Source organism: Toxorhynchites rutilus, chromosome 2 (assembly GCF_029784135.1).
Source record: "Toxorhynchites rutilus septentrionalis strain SRP chromosome 2, ASM2978413v1, whole genome shotgun sequence".
NCBI lineage: Eukaryota > Metazoa > Arthropoda > Insecta > Diptera > Culicidae > Toxorhynchites > Toxorhynchites rutilus.
The window spans coordinates 36,024,721-36,044,832 of record NC_073745.1 but is presented as its reverse complement, the minus strand read 5'-3'; the positions used below and the strand labels follow the sequence as shown (position 1 = coordinate 36,044,832).

The window sequence follows — 20,112 nt, the reverse complement described above, 5'->3', positions numbered from 1 at the left end:
CGCTACAGACAAACATGTTACAAACATACAAACAGATTACAGGGCAAGCTAAATAAAACCGTTTAAAAATATATCACGTCAATCCATCATTCCTAGTAAATCTTATGGCTTCCGTTTTAACATATCCCGTGTTTCAACTTGACCCAGAGTACCTTACATTATTTTGGCTTTGGCTTCCCATCTATTTGTTCTAGGCGAGATCCTGCGTCAACTCCTCAAAATTTTATTGTTCGCAGGGACCCTCTCTTCTTCACAGACTGTATTCCATGTTCAGCGCGCTCTATCCCATCGTATCAATTTGGTGGTCCGTTCCATTCGAAGCGACTTTCAAGGCGTTCGGATTATTGATCGTATTTTCCTCACACTTTTTTTTTATAAAGTTTATTTCGTTTAAATCTTGGATCGTTTTCGGTTCAATTTGTATACAAATAGTGAAATACAAATTAGATTATTGTTTGCTAGATATTTTCTGTAGGATTCAGTTTTGCTACAGAATCCCGTCGTTGTGATTTTGTTTCCCCCCCTTCAAACGGTGCCGTCTACTTTCTGTGTCCATTTCTGCCTGGCTGGATGCTACAGGAAACATCTCGTGCACAGTACGATTCGAATATTTGCTACGTCTATTACAAAAACCGAATTCATGCTTTGCATGAAGTATTTATATAATTATATTTACTATATATATAGCGATTAGCCCTGTCTGTAGTTTTATATTTACATTGTGTGCCAATATTTCACTCGAAAGAAAAGAATTGTAAAACACTGAAAAACGTCGTGTCACGTAAATATGTACAAATACTAGTATGTAATGGATGCGTATTGGTTCTAGTATATGGTACTGCACAAAAGGTATTTTTTTCTGTTTAATATTTGTGTATAGCTGACACATTTTTTCTACAGTGAAGCATGGTTTTCACTTGTGATGATTGCATGCTGATAAGCACGCATATCTGCGACGTTTATCCGCTATTTACAGTTGATTTGTTTATGTTGTTTGTAGATGTAGATGTACGTATTTGTATATGGGTTTATTTTTCTCTATCCACAGAACGGCTAATGTGCAACTAGCTCAAATGGCAGTCTCTTTCCTGGGTTTATCTTATTGTTTATATTTAAAATTTAAATTTAACTATACCATGCCTTGCATTGAGCACACGGAAATGAGAATTGATCATAATTGAATTATCGAATTGTACTCCAACTTCGCGAACATCTCTAGCAAGTGCCAGGTTTAGGTCTAGGATTGTTCTGTTCACTTCTACCGCATAGCGGTAAGATCCGTCTTTGTTATAACATTCTAACCAATGTAGTTTCTTTTCTACACGACTAACATTGTCTACTCCCAATCCACCAATCCCCAGTGAAGGGCGACAGGATTTTTATGTCTGTTTTGTTTTTGCTAAAAAATCAGTAGTATATTAAAAATAAATATCCTACGCTCAACTCTACCAAAGGTGGAATAATATATCACGACTAAGGTTTTTCCTCGCGGCCTCGATTTCGATAAATTATTTCGAACGAAACATTATACATAAAATGACTAAGTTACAACTATCGTCTGACTTGCACGAGGATTATCCTCGTACCTACCCGAACCGATGCTGGGTCCAATAATCTCATGGAAAACAGTCTACTGGAATAAACTTAGGATACAGTAAGGTTGCTGTGGACATTGAGCAACGATTATTCGGTTTTGTGACCATCGTGTACAGTTTCTGAGGGCCCTCTAAGTTTTACGAAGAAATAAACGGAAGATTAAAATAAAGTGTAGATGTAGAATACATTCTGTCAAATATATACCGGATATTTTTTTTCAAGTTGGTATATTGGTAATTTCAATTTTGAGCGCAATCTGTCATCTAGTTTGTTTTCAGCGTCATTAAGCGTCATGGATAATCCTATCCGTCAAAGATGTTGTGAAATTATTTGTTGCAAACAATGTTTCTTGTGCAGATACGCTTAAAAATTTGCAGAATACATTCGGTGACTCGACTATGTCGAAAACACGGGTGTATGAATGGTATGAGGCATTCAAAGAAGACCAAGAAGAGATGAACGATTTGCCACTTCTAAAGGATTGCCAATAATATTTGGAAATACACTTCTACATAATGTACTCATGGTAAATGCTCTCAAACTAGTTCCATGGCAAAGCATAACAGAAATATAGAATTTGTTGAAAATTATGCAACAATTTTGTACTATATCAACCAAATGAAACTATTCATGAATACAGTGATAGGGCTAAAAAAAGCCCACCTTGCATATTTAAAAACTTTTTTCAATTTCTGGACTACCGTAATTTCGTAGAATTGTATATTAACTATTACTCTTCCAAATAATCAACAAGTTTTGCCATTTTTGTTAGGTTTTGTTTACTTCCGTACACGCCTTCTTCAAAGTATGCAAATATGCGATGACAAAAATAAAAAGATTCACAAAAAAACGTCCGTTAATCAACAAGAAAAATACATTTAAAGAGTTGGAATTTACCCGGAAACATGTTAACAAACCCAAAGACTTTCGGAACAAAGTGCTTTGAACAGACAAATCGAAATTTGAGCTTTGCAACAAGAATCGGCGCGAAAGAATGTGACGGAAGGATGATGAAGGATTGCAGGAACGTCATTTGCAGGCTACAGTCAAGCACGGAGGAGGCAATGTAATGGTGGAGATGCTTTTCCTGTGCTGGTGTTAGAATTCTGGAGCAAATTTACGGAATCAAGACAGCCTTCGTAATCTTAAGGACAACCAGAAGGAATCGCTTTGAACAACTGACCTACTAAACAGCTTCGTTTTCCAACAGGACATAAATAATACCCCTTGAATGATCCCCACAAAGTTCTGATCTCAACCCGATTGAGAACCTTTGGGCCATTCTCGACAACAAAGTGGTGAAAGATGGTGTCACTAATAAGGACACTTATTATTTATAATGTATTTAGCTCGATAGAGGCTAAGGGAGGGTAGTCAGATTATATTTTCCATTTTTAACGCCGCTATCCCTTGAAATATGTATATTCATATAGACCGCATAGTTTTACTAGCAACACCGCTCCAGTGAGAAGCAAAAACTCTCGCGTTTTATCTCTTTTCCCATTCGCTGCCCTCCGCAAATGGTGACTAAATGATGACGTAATTTTTCTTGTATCATTTATTGCTTTGCACTTTTCTGTGCAGTGGGTTTCGCTATAGTAAAATGGGACAATATATGCGGTTCAAACTTGTATGCAGGCTTCGAAAATGGTATGCGATGTTTGATACAGATCGGATATGCAATCAACAGTCTTCGTTCCTCTCTTAGTTTAATCACTAAATGTTACACAAGTGATTACTGACATTCATACAAGTATCTGAAAGATCCTCTCATATTTGGTTATATGTTCGTGAGAGCTTACTTGCATGACACATTGTGTATCATTCGATTTTGATCGAAATCCAAACACTGGGGAACGTTAGTGCCATTCAAGAAGTAAGAGAATATGAGCTATCCTGATTTTTGAAAATTGAAGATGGCAATCCTAGTCCATATCAACAAACCGCCTCATGCTTGCTTTAAAATTAACGAATTTTTCACGTACGAAATTGGTTCTTGCGAAATGTTTTCGCTAAAGTCATTCACATTTAATTACGAAATCACGCGGATCTGTCAAACTATCGTCCTTACTACGAAAACAAGCTGTACGAGATTGGTGAAACAAATTCATATTACTGACAAATGTGAGTTCAAGTATATCTCGAACTCCATACAATTCAATATTACAAAATTTTGAAGGGTATAATTAGAAATTCAGAAAATTATTTATTATCTTGCAGCAAGCTTGAATATTGCATACATCGTTTCATCGATGTGAAGATATCTTGTTGCACTTGTTCCAACTTTCTGATGTGAGCAGAGGCAACTGTCAAAGCAACGCGAATTCGTATTTTTTCGCAGAAAAAGCTTGGGAAGTTCTATCTTTTTTCGCATTTTCGCATGAGATCCTGCACTTCGTTTTTTTATTACAGAGTCAGGTTGGAACTAAGCCAGGTTCAAAGACTTAACCACCAAGGATTTAACCATCATGTGCAAAAAACACGAGTTATTAGAAAGCTCGTGAGCGCTCCTTAATATGTTAACGTGGTTGTCACTTGTTGTATATACGCATTGTTGTGGATTGAGTCGATTGTTGATCGTCCATTAGGGTGCTCGTACACTGTTTGACCGAAGCCAAATATTCGAATTTTTTTGACAGATAGAATGTGATCAACGTGTACTGATCACATGTAAGTTTGGGGAAAAAGTAATCCATTATTGTTGGGTGAAATTCAAAATCTTTTTAGTATACTTCGGATTGTTCGATTTGGGTCCAATATGCACCGTTTTGTTGTAAAATATGTTATCATTCTAAAAGTAGCTTCATAATGTCTCTCTCATCTCTCATTGGCTCTTATTGGAGAAAAACTCTAGCAGTAATTTTTTACAATCTTCTCTTGATTCCAATATCTTATTACTCAGGAAGTATTACAATATGAGAAAAAGGTGGTAAATTGCCGGAGTTGTGTGGCCTTGCGTTGTCCTGATGGAGCACAACACTTGCTCTGTTGGCCAATTCTGAACTTTTCTGGTCAATCGCTAGCTTCAAACGTTTAAGTCGTTGACTGTAGAGATCTGAATTTAATGTATTGCACTGAAAAAAATATTTTTTTTAACTGATAAATTTTTCAAAAAATTGAAATTAAAAAATATTGCACCTATTTTAGTGTTACAATATCGACATCATAAACGCCATTTACAATTTCAGCAGGGCTTGCATTTTCGCCTTTTTTAAAGAAAAAGAGTAAAATGTACCGAATTTTCATTTTTTGATTTCCATTGTTAACACCCTGTAATTCACAACTGAATGGAACAAACAAAAAACAGTAAAAAAATTTTTTGCGTGAAATGTCACTTTTACAACGAGTTTAAACATGAAATTGTATGATCGGTATTACGCGAGATATTGATCACTGAAGCCAGCTACCGAGAAAATTATGGATTACTTTTCCCCCAACCTAATATATTCAACACAAAACACGACAAGCAAATTTTTAATAAATGGAATTCCAAAATATTTTTTCAATCTGTTTTTCCTCGATCCAGGGATGCCAGGTGTTATTTTAAAATGTCTTCACACGGTACGAAAAAAATGTCTTCAAATGTCTTTTCATGGTACAGAACAATGTCTTCACAATTATATCGGATGAAACTAAAATTCATAACTTACTTTTAAGCAAAGTTGAATAGCTAATTCAATGTTTATTTAAATTGGTATTGTTATACAGCGCATTTTATTAAACTTACTTTTAGGTTTTGAAGTTTATTTCAATAAATGTGAACAAAGAATATACAGGGAAACTTCGATATAACGTACCCTCGATATAACGTACACATTTCCAAAGTGTAAAGGAAATTTTTTTTCAATATTTTTTTTCTGATAGAACAATGAATCACCTGTATTGTGATGTTAAACAAGTTTTGTACTTTCAATAAATCCCGAAATACAGCTGGTTTTGTGATTCCGGATTCTAAATGAATCAAGCTTTAATCAACAGTACGAAGGAAAACATCATGAGAAAGGCTAGCTTCGTCTTCTGATTGAAGTTATTCATTATCTTTACTAAAACAGCAACACAATAATGTATTATAGACTACGTTTGTGAGTACTTTATTATGCTTCGATATAACGTACAATTCGATACAACGTACAATTTTGAAAGTGAAATGTACGTTATATCGAAGTTTACCTGTATTGCGCAACTGCGAACTAAATTTTATGAGTTTAGAAATGATAATTGGCTTGATAAACCGTTGATTGGGGTAATATAAACCCAGTTCTTCCACAAAAACGGAACTGTGATAACTCAATTTGTTTATTTTAGCTTTGAAGTTTTGGTTTTAACTCAAACCATATCCATAAACTAATTATTGAAACGGTATTTAACCGGAATACCTTCGAAAATGAACTAATGTTTCTAGAGGCAATATGCATTCAAACCGCTGGGAGTTCTCTAGAATTTGAAGTAAAAGTCGCTTTGTTGTTTAATTCTTTCTATATGCATGTGGATTTTCTGCTTGAAAAAGTTTAAAAAAGGAAGTTAATAACCCCGAGACAAAAGTCTCCGTTGACTACTAAGAACAAGAGTGAACAAGTGACAATGATAAAAAAGATTTATACGATATTTTCGGCCAATATTTAGAATTTCATGGAAATAATATCACTCAATAACCCACATACGCTATCATACTGAAATGTCTTCACATTTTTCATATTGTCTTCAAAATGTCTTCACAAATCAAATGTCTTCACAGTACGTCAAATATCTTCAAAATGAAGACATGTCTTCAAACCTGGCATCCCTGCTTCGAACCTGTCGGTACATAGTTAAGGTGGCCGTACACTGTTTCCCCGGAGGTCAAATATTTGATATTTTTTGACAGATAAGGTTTGATTTGATATTTGTACAAACACTATTTTGTTTGCCACTCTTCAATTTTCAACAGTAGTAAACAATATCAAACACCGAACATGGAAAAAATCCACTGAAATATTCAAGGTAACCTAACCATGTACCGACAGGTTCGAAGAATAGACTGAAAAAATATTTTAGGCATCCAATAATTGAATATTTGCTTGTCGTGTTTTGTGTAGAATATATTTGATCAGTACACGTTGACCAAATTTTATCTGTCAAAAAGAGTCAAATATTTGGCTTCGGTCAAACAGTGTATGAGCACCCTTAGGTTACCATAAATATTTCGGCCAATTTTCTTCCATGTTCGATGTTTGACATTATTAGTCACTGTTGATAATTGAAGAGTGGCAAACAAAGTAGTGTTTGTACAAATATCAAACCAAAGTTTATCTATCAAAAAGTATCAAATATTTGACCTCCAGTATACGACCACCTCAACACATTGCGGACCGCTCACGTGTTTTCTCGTGTTTCGCGTTCCGTCTGTTACGGATGGATCACGAAATAAGCCGTGTTTTCTACACTTGATGGTTAAATCCTTGGTTTGCCAATAATCTAACGCCGTCGTCTCATCCAGATCAAAGGAAACGTTCTCATTCGTGGAATCCGAACAAATGAAGCGTTAAAGTTTGCCCCAAAACGTGCGGTCCTTAATATGTTAAGTAAAATGTATTCGTCTAGTATGTTGTGAATAAAGTTTGTTTTATTCAAATCAAATCCAAGGTTCCGCGGTACAAAGCTTCAGAATGGGCCTATTTTGAGGGAGATAATATAAATTTAGATGGTAAATAAAGCATTTTAATCAAAAACAAAAAAAATCCCGGTTTATATTTGACAATGTACAACGCCAATTCGACTCCTGCATTGATCATGGCGCAATCATATACTTTTTGCAAGATTGAAACACAATATACAAATAACAAATAATTAAAATATCACAGGAAACGAAACATCAATCACACTCATAACTCTGCTGCTCCCAGTCTGCATTCACTTAATCTCTCCGCTCCCGTTCTCCTTCCGATCCCGATCCCGACTACTCGGTTTAGAATCGCGATCCGCCCTGGGTGGCAGCGGGGGCTGCTGCTCGGGTTGTTGTTGTTGCTGTTGTTGCAGCTGGGGTGGCTTTGGCGGTGCCACCGGAGGAGGAGGATGCTGCACATTATTTCCCTGAAGCTGCTGCTGTTGCTGTTGCTGCTCGATGGCTTGCCGCATCATCCGTTTCTGGTATTCTTGCTGTTGTTTGATGAACAGACTTAGTCGGCTCAGCAAGAACTGCTTGTCGTGACCTTCGAGCACCAGTTGGTGCTTGAGAACCGACACCATGTGTCGGTTGGCGGCCGAAACGGCATAGTAGTAGTAGATGAAGAAGGTGAGCACCACGAAACAGGGAATGGCAAACGAGGCCGTTCCGAAGTAGAAGATGATGTTCTGGAAGAACAGTGGCATCTTCATGAACGCATTGATGGCTCGGTCCCATACGGATGGCAGGCCCCGGAAGGGACCACACGAGCGAGACGGGATAATTTCGGCCCATGCGTAAACCACCGGGATGATCGCCACAGTGAATGAGATCAGCAGGGTTGACATGAAGAGCGAGTTGGAACGGGATGCCCGGTACAGAACCGTGGAGGGATTCGAGTTGACTAGACAGGCAAACTTTTTGATGTAGAACATCAGGAAGAAGAGAACGGCGGCGATTGCTGGGAGAAATGGTGTATAGAAGGTACCCAGCCAACAGAGAGTTTGCGAGTAGATCACGTCCAGCACGTGTTTCGACAGCTCGAACTCTTGTTCGCCGATGAATTTGGCGAAACGGCTGGACGAGTGCCGAGCGAACATTGCTCGAGGAAAGTTAACGAAGAACGTCACCAGAAAATGGGTGACGAAATCAACGATGAAAAGCTTGTAGAATTGTTGACCAACAAACGTTTCCCAGCATGGCGGAGTGCCTCGATTGTAATCGTGGCATTGTTCTGTTGCGGTACTGTTTGAGTCGATTGTGTAATTGCTGAATAGTTCTGTACTATTTGCTGGTAATTGGTGAACTTTTGGATTAACGAGAAAGTAAAAGCGACTGAGTAATACAGCTAGCGAGGACAGTCGGAGGAAAACCGTCCGAAAGAGTGAAATTTTGATAACAAAGAGTGGCGAATATTTTTCGAATTGGACAAGATAGTTGAAAAGTAGGGGGACAACCAAATTCATACATACGATCGCTAGGTAGGGAAGGAATTCATAAAAAAGCACCTCTAGACGGGCCGATATACTAGACTCCAGATCGCTTGGAGTCATGGGCGAGGAAAAGTCCTGTGAGATCATGATGTACGGAGGAGTTGAGCTTGTCGATGGCACAATCATGGTAGCGGAGCGACCAAACGCGGAGAACGAGGACCATGATGGAACGCGGGGCAGATTGATGGGATGGTTTGGCTGGAAATTCGGGTCCAGCTTGGACATTGACTCGTTGAACAACACGTAGATTATCACGACAGCCGTTATGAGTATAACAACCACTACAAAATTAATCAGGAATCGTATCGCCATAAGCTTAACCATAAAATCGCGAGACCGATTGATACGCTCATTCTCAAAACGTTTCATATGAATCAACGACCGAATCTCGTTGTATAGTGCCTTATGTTTAACATCGGCGGATTTTTCGTTGTGAATACAAAAATCCCAGCCTCCGAAGACTAAATTACAGTACTGATAGAAGAGGCCCTCGCCCTCGGCTATGCGATCTTTGAACTGTCGCACCACGGCCTTCATTATGGCAATCAACGCCACCACATAGCAGATTGCCGTAATAATCACATAAACCAGCGGGAAATCGTAGTACAGAACTGTATGAGATCTGACTGCTGCTTTACTTTGGTCAATAGCTTCTTCCGTTTCCATCACTAGCGCATCGAAAAAACTTTCGTTGAGAACACTAAAATTACTACTTCTAATTTCTCCTATCACTACATCACCCATCGGAGTGGTGGTTGCTTCGGTAGTGCTAGTACCGGTACTGGTACTGGTACTGGTACTAGCACTTGTGCTAATATTACTATTTCTCTTATTACTGCTGCCACTTATTGCAGTACTACTTGGAGCCATAGTCGTCATGATCATTGTGGTCGTCACCGATGACATAATACTCGTTCCGACAGCTGCTGTCATCATTCTATCTTCCGCTGGACTGTACCCGTAAATCATATTGGTGTACATTCCGTAGAAAAGCAGTGTTCCCTCCATGAAGCCCGTCCCCTGTATCACATCGAGTACGGAAAACTCCGCATTCTTGGTCGCATTCACGTACGACTCCGAGCAGCACTGCACCGACACGGGGTCAACCTGCTGCTCACAGGGCAAATCCTGTGGTTCCTTCAGTGCCACATGGGGCAGCACGATGAACATCGACACAAGTCCAAACACAATCAGGTTGAGAAACATGAGCCAGCGGAGGAAGAGAAAGTATGCTACCACGCCGGTTCCGAAGTTACCTTCGATGGTTTTCAGCGACATCCGCCACAGCTCGAGCTTGGTCCGGTACTCGCTCCACTTCGACCGAATGCTTTGCCATGCTTTCCGGCGACGCCACTTGATCTGCTCGAAACCCTGCAGGCGTAACTTGGTAGCGTTCTGTGTTTGAGAGAATTGGTTGTAAATATAAAGGTTTCTGGGAACATATAAAATAATGATTTAAATACCTGTAATTGTGCTTTCATTTCACGTTTTTGTGCCATCGGAACGGGCATCGATTTGATCTCCTGAATCTCCTCCCATGTGCGCTCCTCATTGATAAGATTCTCTGAAAGATGATCAAACACAACAGTGAGTATTTGTTTGGGGGATTAGTGTTGACAAACATATGATAATGTGATTCCCATTTTCGCGCTTCCGAAAAAAAACACATGTTTCTTAAATTATAATCCGCAATGCAAACCAACGACACATTTTGATTGCTGAACTTCTCGGGAATACTAGAGCAGAAATAACTGCATCGGTAAAGATTGAAGGTGCGCCGGAAACATCTCGCGGTCGGTGATAATTAAATTAGTTAATTGAACCAGGGCGGATAGTTCACGTGATAGAGGGTTCTGGTAACGGTTTAATTTATTGCCTCAGAAGACCCGTCGGTTATAACTGCGTTCTGTTATCTGCTATATCAATTAAAGGTCTCCGTCGGTCATGAAACGAAGAGAGGAAATCCTCACAGATCAATTGAGGAATTTTAGGAACGAGTTCCAATATGGACCATCGAAAAGGTCGTTATCGATCATCACACAATAAATTTTTCAATAACAATTCCGAATCCAAATAGATTTGTCGAGGAAATATTCCCGGAATTCCATATGGGAGAGACTTTTTAATTAAAAGTATAACTAACCAGACGTGCTTAACCCTTTCAGGACCATAAGATGACTAAATATGCCAATACAACACAATATCGTAGCTATTGTGGGTGTAAAGTAATAGAATATCACCAGAAAAACATAGCAGGGTGTATAGGTTTTGCTATAATTTCATGGGAAATAGTTTTTCCTATGGACCATAAAAGTAAATATGAAGAGTTATGTTTATTATATCGGTATTGCTTTGCAATACAAAAAACATAATAAAAATTATCAGAAAAGTAAAATAAATAGTTAGTTATGGTGTTCTACGAAAAAACTTCGTTTACTTGTGAAGCACAAGTGGACATTGCACATAACACGTTTATTATGTGGTCTTTGTTAAGTCAGACCGGACCATGTTTGACAGTTCTTTTTTATTTGTTCAGAAACACATTTGCTGCCTTGGACATACGTTTTATTTTGACATTCAATAAAGAAAAATGAATTCAATAGTAATTGAACAAAATTGATAACGATTTTCATAGAAGGGAAAAATATTTCTTTTGGTCGTTCAAGGGTTAATATAAGAGGTTTTTTCTTTTGATTTCTACTCGACGATTCTGCTATCTAGCTTCAAATTGTAAAATGCCATTTTAATCTGTCACTTGTCTAAGGTATACATTCCTAATTTGTGAGTGATACGAGTTGTCATCGTGAAGTTATGACTAAATGTTTGAGAGGGCCACGTGCGATGGTTTTTCATTCTGAAATTTACATCGTGGTTTATCTTCGCTTATTTTTCGTCGCCCTATTTTTGCCACTCCAGAGTGCCAATCACCGACATCAGAGAGGCGTCTCCACCTACCTATCCTACCTATCAGACTCAACAACGCATGAACCGGGGCAACACAACTTTACTTCCCTTCCGAAGGAAGCCGTAACCAGAGATGTTTCGCCTTAGAAAATCCTGACGACGCCAGCTGGAATTGAACTCAGGCTGGTCGGGTTGTGAGATTGTTACGTTAACCACACAACCACTTGCGCCGTCGACATCGCGGACTTGATTAATGTATTACACTCAGTTTTTTTATGCGGAGGATATGTGTCTCGTAAAAACCGTGTTAATTCCAAAATCCTTGTTGTATCAGAACAACAAGTCATAACACAAATACAACAACTGAACTAAATGTTTAAGGATTTTTTCATGCCAAGAATGACGTTACTTGAGCGATAATGGGTGACGAGAACTATTTGACGCTGGGTGAAAACGAATGGAAAGGAACCAGCTACCATACTTTTCCAAAAAAAACTTGTAACCGACGAAGTAATGTTCATTGCACATTCCAATTTTCTCCAAAAGATCCGACTGTGGCTAATATTTTATTCTTCCGAACAGTTTATGAATACCAAGTCAGTAAAAATCGTCCACTGATCCCGGATGGAGCTGGATTTTCTCGATTTTTGTCAACAAAATCATAAAAAACAAATCGCTACTGAACAAGTGCGTGCCCAATCGTGAACATTGCGTACGGCGGCGACAAGCTTATGGTGGTCGACGAGTTTATCTACTTTGGCTCATTGATAACAACCGACAGCCGTCTGATTCGGAGACGCAAAATGAACGGAAGTCGTGCCTTTGAGCTCCATAATTTCATAAGGGTAGGACCTTATAGGAAAATCCGACCTCGTACGAAGTGCACCATGTACAAATCTCCTACATTCTACTTCGTTGCAATACAAACAGTTAGAATTTCAACAAGATACATTCATACATTGTTGAATGCTCAGAATAAAATATATTTAACGTCAATTTCGTTCAAAAGAGTTGTTTGTTTATTTATTGTGCTTAAATATGATAATTTCAGCAGTCCAGTTTCTATAAGACCATTTCAAAATTCATAAGTATTATCAATGAAAAATTCAAAACGATCGGCTGATTTACATGTCAATAATTGGCAATCTTGCTATTTCGGCTAATAACCTGGAAAATTCGTGTCGGAATATGATTTACCAAATGCTGCTGAGCGAATTTCTCGATATTTTTCCATATTTTCGAAATTGCGACCTTGAGCTCTTCAATCGTGGTGTACCGTTTTCCCTTAGTGTAAATTCTGCATACAAGGATCCCTCCTAAGATTTTCAACAGGATTCAAGTCTGGATAGCGAGCCGGCCAGTCCAACAAATAAAGTTTTTGGTCCTTAATCCATTGCTTAGTTTACTTGCTGGTATGAAAAGTAGCATTGTTTTGCTAGGATGTTAATTTTTTTTGTGACGATATCCACGCATAAACGTTAGGAGAGAGGATTCCTGAACATGTATGTGATCCTCGAATGATGTGAAAGCTATCTTGAACTTTCCGGTTGCACAGAATTCCGCCCAAACCATGCACGAGCCTCCACCAACATTCATGATTGAAAAATACTGTTCCTTCCTCCGTAAATTATGCCAGTACCCGTGGAAACTGTCAGAACCATTCTAATTAAACTTTTTTTCGTCAGTGAAGATAGCCTATACATTGAAGAACTTTTCGTTATGGTATATAGCAAAATATATTCTTTTGGAAACATTCTTTGTCACAACATACCATGTCCCACTGTCGGCTCATGTGAGCTTTGGAAAAACTCAGACATCTTCCGATGTGAGATGGTGTAAGATGAGGAGCCTTAACCTTTTAAACCCTCTTTATGTGAGGATTTTTCACCGAAACTTGACGAATTGTCACCCGAATAACATTTAAATTGAAATATTGATATATATAATATGCATGAACGATTTTGAGGTACCGCTCTGAATCATATTTCGAACAGCATCATATTTCGGACACTTTGTAATAATATCTTGAAATGCTTAATGCCCTGATGATATAACAGTGAAATTAATATCACTATTGATTCTTTAGATTATCCCCTTGGTTTCACTATCATTTTATATTAGGTTTACTTTTAAATTATAACATAGTAGGCAAAAATATAACAGCGCTACTCATTATTGTTTGTGTTTGACGTTCGCTTAGCGTGAGCAGGTAGAGTATAACCGTTTATTAATAGTTCAATTTCTCTCGTGTTTCATCCCTGATCATCATCGTTATCAGTTAACTGTTATTGCTTGGTAAGTGTTTCACAGTTGATTATGAAACATAATGAAGTATATTGTAATTTTTCTTCAAAAAATTATAAAATAAAATGTCCGAAATTTGATTCGAATTTTTTTCCTACGATTCATATTTCGGACAACTAAAATTGGTGATATTACAATATGTGTTTTCAGGTTTATTATGAATGCGAAACGTAAATACAACAAGGACAAAGTTGAAGACGCTTTGGATGCCATTCGAGCAGGATCATCTATCCGTACTGCTGCAACCCAAAATCCAAAATCCTTAGGAAATCCTCAGAATCAGTGTTGACAAACATGCAAAGCGGATGTGGGCGGATTGAAGCGGATGGATGAGAGCTCATTTGAGATATATAAATATATACTAGTAATATTGTAACTAAAATCAATAAACATCATGTTCATTAATAGTAATAAAGGGTGTGTCACATCAAATTGCATCACGGAAAAAACGCTGTAGAAATTTAATTTTTAGGAATTATATCTTCAGCTTTCGCCTATAATCAGATAAGAGTGTATAGATCACGTTGGCCATGCTTCACTGTCAATTTTTCGTAAATTTGAAAAAATGTCGTCGAACGAAAAAGAGCGTCGTGAATTAATCCTGTGCACTCATTTCGAGAATCCGTAGTTGTCACATCGGGACATCGGTAAGATGCTGGGAATCGTCCAATCCACGGTAAGCAGAGTACTAAAACGATACTTCGAGAACCTAACCATCGACCGGAAGGTGAAGAACGGCAAAAATGGATGCTCCGTCAGTGAAAAAGATCACAAGCGCGCAGTTAAGCAGTTTAGACGTGATCCTAGAAGTTCGGTCCGGGATGTCGCCAATAAGCTGAATTTGTCAAGTTCATTCGTCCAGCGGACCAAGCAGCGGGAGGGCCTGCGTACATACAAGGTTCAGAAGGCTCCTAACCACGACGAAAGGCAAAACATGGTGGGGAAGACGCGAGCCCGGAAGCTGTACACCGAAATGCTGACGAAGCCGCATTGCCTGGTAATGGACGACGAAACTTACGTCAAAGCGGACTTTCGTCAGCTGCCGGGCCTGTTGTTCTTCTCCGCAGAGGACAAATTCAGCGTTCCGGAGGAGATTCGCAAGCAGAAACTATCCAAGTTTGCCAAAAAGTACATGGTGTGGCAAGCGATCTGCTCTTGCGGAAAGCGGAGCGCCCCCTTCGTGATGACCGGCACGGTAAACGGGCAGGTTTACCTTAAGGAGTGCCTACAGAAGCGCTTACTACCACTATTGAAGCAGCACGAGGGCCCGACCATCTTCTGGCCGGATCTCGCTTCGTGCCACTATTCAAAGGACGTGTTGGAGTGGTACGAAGCCAACGGGGTCACTTTCGTGCCAAAGGAAATGAACCCGCCCAACGCGCCGGAGTTTCGCCCAATAGAGAAATATTGGGCGATTATGAAGCAGGCCCTCCGGAAGAACCCAAAAGTTGTCAAATCGGAGGCGGACTTCAAGAGAAAATGGATTTATGTTCAAAAAAGACTACAACCTGACGTTGTACAGAACCTTATGGACGGGGTAAAGAGGAAGGTGCGAGCATACGGGCTTGGGCTCGAAGTATGAATAAAAAGAAAATGCCAAAAGTTGTTTAATAGTTTTTATTTTACTGTCTAAAATTTTCAAAAGGATCGGTCTACTGGACGAATTTCTACAGCGTTTTTTCCGTGATGCAATTTGATGTGACACACCCTTTAGAATATATTTTTTGAGAGACGAACGAAACAGATGAAAATCAAAACAGGCTCTACTGCTCTTAAGAGGGGACCCGGTGAGGAAGGTCGAAAAAATCGATTTTTTTTTTGCATTTTTGGGAAGCTCATGTCCTCAGAAATTTTGTCCTAAAACGATTTTTCGATATAGTATTGTTGTACGAATTTTTGAACGAGTTTTTCTCGAAACCATGTTTTTTCAGCTGGTAGTATCGATATCTCAGGTATTAATCAACCGGTTTAGCCATTTTGGATTTTTTTAGAATTTTCAAAAACCCCTAAGTAACGCTTTAGGTGGTGTCCTGAAGTTTCAAAATATTCTAAGGAATTCGTTCAGCAACACGCCATTGCTTCAGAACCGATACCAGCATCAAGATACCGATTATTCGTTCACTCAAAAAATGGAGAAAACATCTAGAAATATACCTTAAACAATAACCAAAATACCCGATCACTTCAATTGAAAAACTTTTTTATCTAATAATTGTTGATATTTTAACCAAATAGGCACCAAAGTAGAAAGCTTAAAAGCTTATTGAACTAATTTAATCAACCAAATAGTACTTGTGCATAATGTTTAGATCTGTTTTCTGCATCAAATGCCTTAAGCGTCCGAAATATGGTTCAGAACGGTATTCGAAGCTGTTCTAGCTATTTCCCGCTTATTCCGGTTAGAGAGCTTCGATTTACGTGGAGCTCTCTCCTTCTTACAGTATCCTTGAGAACTACTTGATGGGATCGTCCAATCTGACGAGAAATTTCTCTGATACTTACATTTTCTTGGTAAAATGCATCGATTTGTCTTTCTTTTCTCTCCGTGAGCACTTTTTCCAGATTTATTGATCAGAACAACTAAAACAACGGAAAAATGTAACTGGTCTTATAGAAACTTGACATTACAAAAATACAAAACCTTTGGTTTACGCTCAGCGCTTGCACACACACACATATGAAAATCATGCAGTGTATGGTAGTCACCAATACTAATACACTAGAATATAAGTTGAAACATTGTTTGTTTACAATGACACAAAGCAGCAAGATCATCACCTGGTCTTATAGAAGTTGGACAGAGTGTACTCTACGAGTACAAAGCATGGACGATGCTCGAAGAGGACGTGCAAGCGGTGTACAGGAAAACGGAGTATGGAGAAGGAGGATGAATCACGTACTGGCGGAACTCTACGACGAACTCAGCATCCAAATGGATGAGTTCGAAGGACGGGACGTGCTGCAAGATTGCCGAACAGCAGTCCCGCAGAGATGATGTTCGCATCGAATCCGGTGAGAACAAGAAGAAGAGAGGCTCAGCGGACGAAGTGAGACTTGGTAAAAGTTGATGCCACCAGGGGTTGGAAAACTTCAGAAAACTTCAATTGGCGAAAAATTGTGAAGAAAATCTAATCTCTCAATGGGATGTAGTATTATTATAAATAAATTAATTAATCACATAAATATTATGATGGTGGCACTTGCTTTTAGGATAGAATATCGTCACCGTGAAACAGATCATGTCTCTTCAAGAGATGTAGCATCATTGTAAATAAATAAATTAAATCGTCACCGTAACACTACTGTAACATGTTTAGTTTATCGTAGCAATCAATTTCATTCTATTGCAACATATTCTGTAGTGGAAAAAAATAATAAACATAAATCACTTCCCTGAATTTTTTTTTTTTTTGAGATCTCAGTAAATCTTGACGTTTCATGCAATTTTAAAACATTCGGCATCGACAATTTTTTTTACGTGGGACAACGTCTAACCGAGATATATGGGGGTAAAATGAAAAGATCGGAAAGATGTTTGCATCAATTGATAGCTTATCTTAAGATAAGCAATTGAACAACTGGTCGGTGTTAAATCAGACCGGACCATGTGACATTTTTATGATTTCGAGAAAAACGAGATTAAAGTTTGATGCCATAAGAGGTTTTTATTGAGCATACTAAACAATTTCGATACGTTATTCCTGCTGCACGTGTGATTTTCCTAATCTGATAAATGTGGTATGCAGTTTACGAAATGCTTAACCTATTGCAATCAATAAGTCGAAATTTTTAAGGGGGGACCCCTGTCTGGAAGGTCGAAAAATAATGAATTTTCGCGATTTTTTTTCGAATGTTAGGAATCAAGTGAACTATTCGGGTATTTTGGTTATTGTTTGAGGTATATTTGAATATGTATTTTCCATTTTTTGTGTGCACGAATAATGTAATGCGGGATTTGTAGATGCTGTCTGAAAATTGGTACCTTGCTGGTGGTATCGGTTCTGAAGCAACGGGTTGTCGTAGAAAAAAATCCAATGAATACTTTGAAACCTTAGGACAATACATAAAGCGTTACATAGGGGTTTTTGAAAAATCAAAAAATTGTTAAAATGGCGGCCATTTATGTTATAAATGAGTTATTTTCATGAAAAATCGAAAAAATGAGATATCAAAAAACGGCTACGTAACGCTTTAGATAATCCATACAAATACTATCCATACAAATCAAACACAAATTTTCTACATTACTCGAGAATTAATCAAGCAAATGGAACCGAATTAGGCATATGGAGGTTTTAGGGTGCAATAAATGTTTCTATGGTGGTTAGATACTCCTCCCCCTTCTCTTAGGGGGAGGGGGGCTGCCATACAAATGAAAAACAAATTTCTTCATAACTCGAAATCTAATCAAGCAAATGGAGCCAAATTTGGCATTTGAAGATTTTAGGGGGCACGAAACGTTTCTATGGTGAATGGACACCCCTCCCCCCTCTCTAAGGGGAGAAGAGGGGAGATGTCTGTATTTTTTCTATCATATTTTCTGTATCAAACTTTTATTCCATGTAACGGAGAAACATGTTATTTGCAAGTGTTTGAAAAATATTGAACGAGAATTGTGTCTGAAAATGATCTGATATTATCATGATGAGTTTTGGTAGAAGTACTAGGAATTTTTTAGTAAAAGGTAAATTCAACGGGGTCGATTAGAAAATCAATCAATGAACAGTTCTGCGATTGGACTCATGAACTTAGTAAGCGCTTAGTAAGAAAACGTGAATGTTTGAAGGTATTGATTTTTTTTATTGCTATTGATAACAAAAAAAAACGGGACGAAGTTTTCCGGGTCAGCTAGTATATCATAAAATAAAAGAGATGATTTTTGGACATTAAAATTTGATGCGGGATGATTTGGTCCAGTGTGTGTTTCATTTAAAAAAAAACATACTTATTTTTGTGTAAAGTAATTCAAGATCATATTACAGTCAGTAACAGTGTTCTGGGATCGATACCAGGTGTCTTGGCCAGATTCCAGACCAGAAAAATTGCATTGAGACCATTTCGAATTCTGCATGAATCTTTTCACCGTTGTTCGAGCATTTTCAAACACTTTCAATGCAAGGTCAAAGAAAATCCGTCCTTGATGGCCTGTGTTGCTCTTTTCACTTTTTTCTTGTATTCCACGCCATCTGGAATCAATTAGACCAAAGAAAAGCTTCAAACCTGTAGCACCAATTCGCCTCATACAACATGCAAAAATTTAAATGCAATTAATTTCAATTATTGTTATCAAACTTCCAGTTTCGCTGCTTCAAATTGTTCCTCTTCTGAAGGTGAACAGAACTTTATTGCAAAATACACGAAACGTTTGTTCAATCAGCGGAAAACCCTTAAAACCACGATCTAAGAATTCACATTTTCTTACAATCAAATACTTGCTTTGTTCATGCTACCGTTTCTCCCAACCTGTAAAATTTTACCAAAGTTTTTTTACGTTAGCTACATACGGTTCAATAATAGAAGAAGATGACATTATAAAAAAGCCAAGTGGAGCCGTACTTTTCGAGATGAAGGGGAGGTCCAAATCCCCCCGAGTTACCCTCCGCGTCTAGAACTCTATTCAACTGTGCTGCATTTAAAGATTTCTAACAAGGGCGATAGTAATCAATTTAGAGGATCTCATTAACCATTGATCTTAAATAAATTCAGAACGTGTGGTAGATAATCATAAGTATACAAAACACATGGGGTGATCGAGCTCCCAATGGGCTTTCAGGGAGCAGCTAAGGTTGTCACTGTTAGTGCACTGAACACTCGTCTTCGTAAATTTATTCTGCCTTCTAATGAATGAACATTTCTAAACAAGATGCTATTGAACTTATGCGTCATATGTTTATATACACTCATGACGATTATTATTATCTAACACTTTGTTCCACACCGATCGCTGAATCAATCAAAAACAGGAACCATTAAATTGTATTAGATGGGGTCTGTGCGTTTACGTTTTGTTGATGATGGCGTATCAATGAAACCAAAAAATACGCTTCACCATATGACACACTAAAAACTATTCAGTCATGTGTGTCATCGCCGCTTGGTTCATTCCGTACGGGAAGATATTTGTCAGTGTGCCGACAATTAGCGGCCGCGAGATTCGATTCGTCATAGTGTTTG

The 20,112-nt window shown here is 38.3% G+C and overlaps 1 protein-coding gene across 1 annotated transcript in view; it reads right to left on the bottom strand.

The window, feature by feature from the left end:
* Nucleotides 1–388: 388 nt before the first annotated feature.
* LOC129765211 (transmembrane channel-like protein 7) overlaps nucleotides 389–20,112 on the bottom strand; it is a 76,869-nt gene continuing 57,145 nt past the window's right edge. Inside the window, exons 4-5 of the mRNA XM_055765263.1 lie at nucleotides 10,194–10,294; nucleotides 389–10,125 (exon numbers count right to left, since the gene is read on the bottom strand). Coding sequence (XP_055621238.1) covers nucleotides 7,486–10,125; nucleotides 10,194–10,294 — 2,741 coding nt within the window. The 3' untranslated portion in view covers nucleotides 389–7,485. The remainder of the gene's footprint in view (nucleotides 10,126–10,193; nucleotides 10,295–20,112) is intronic.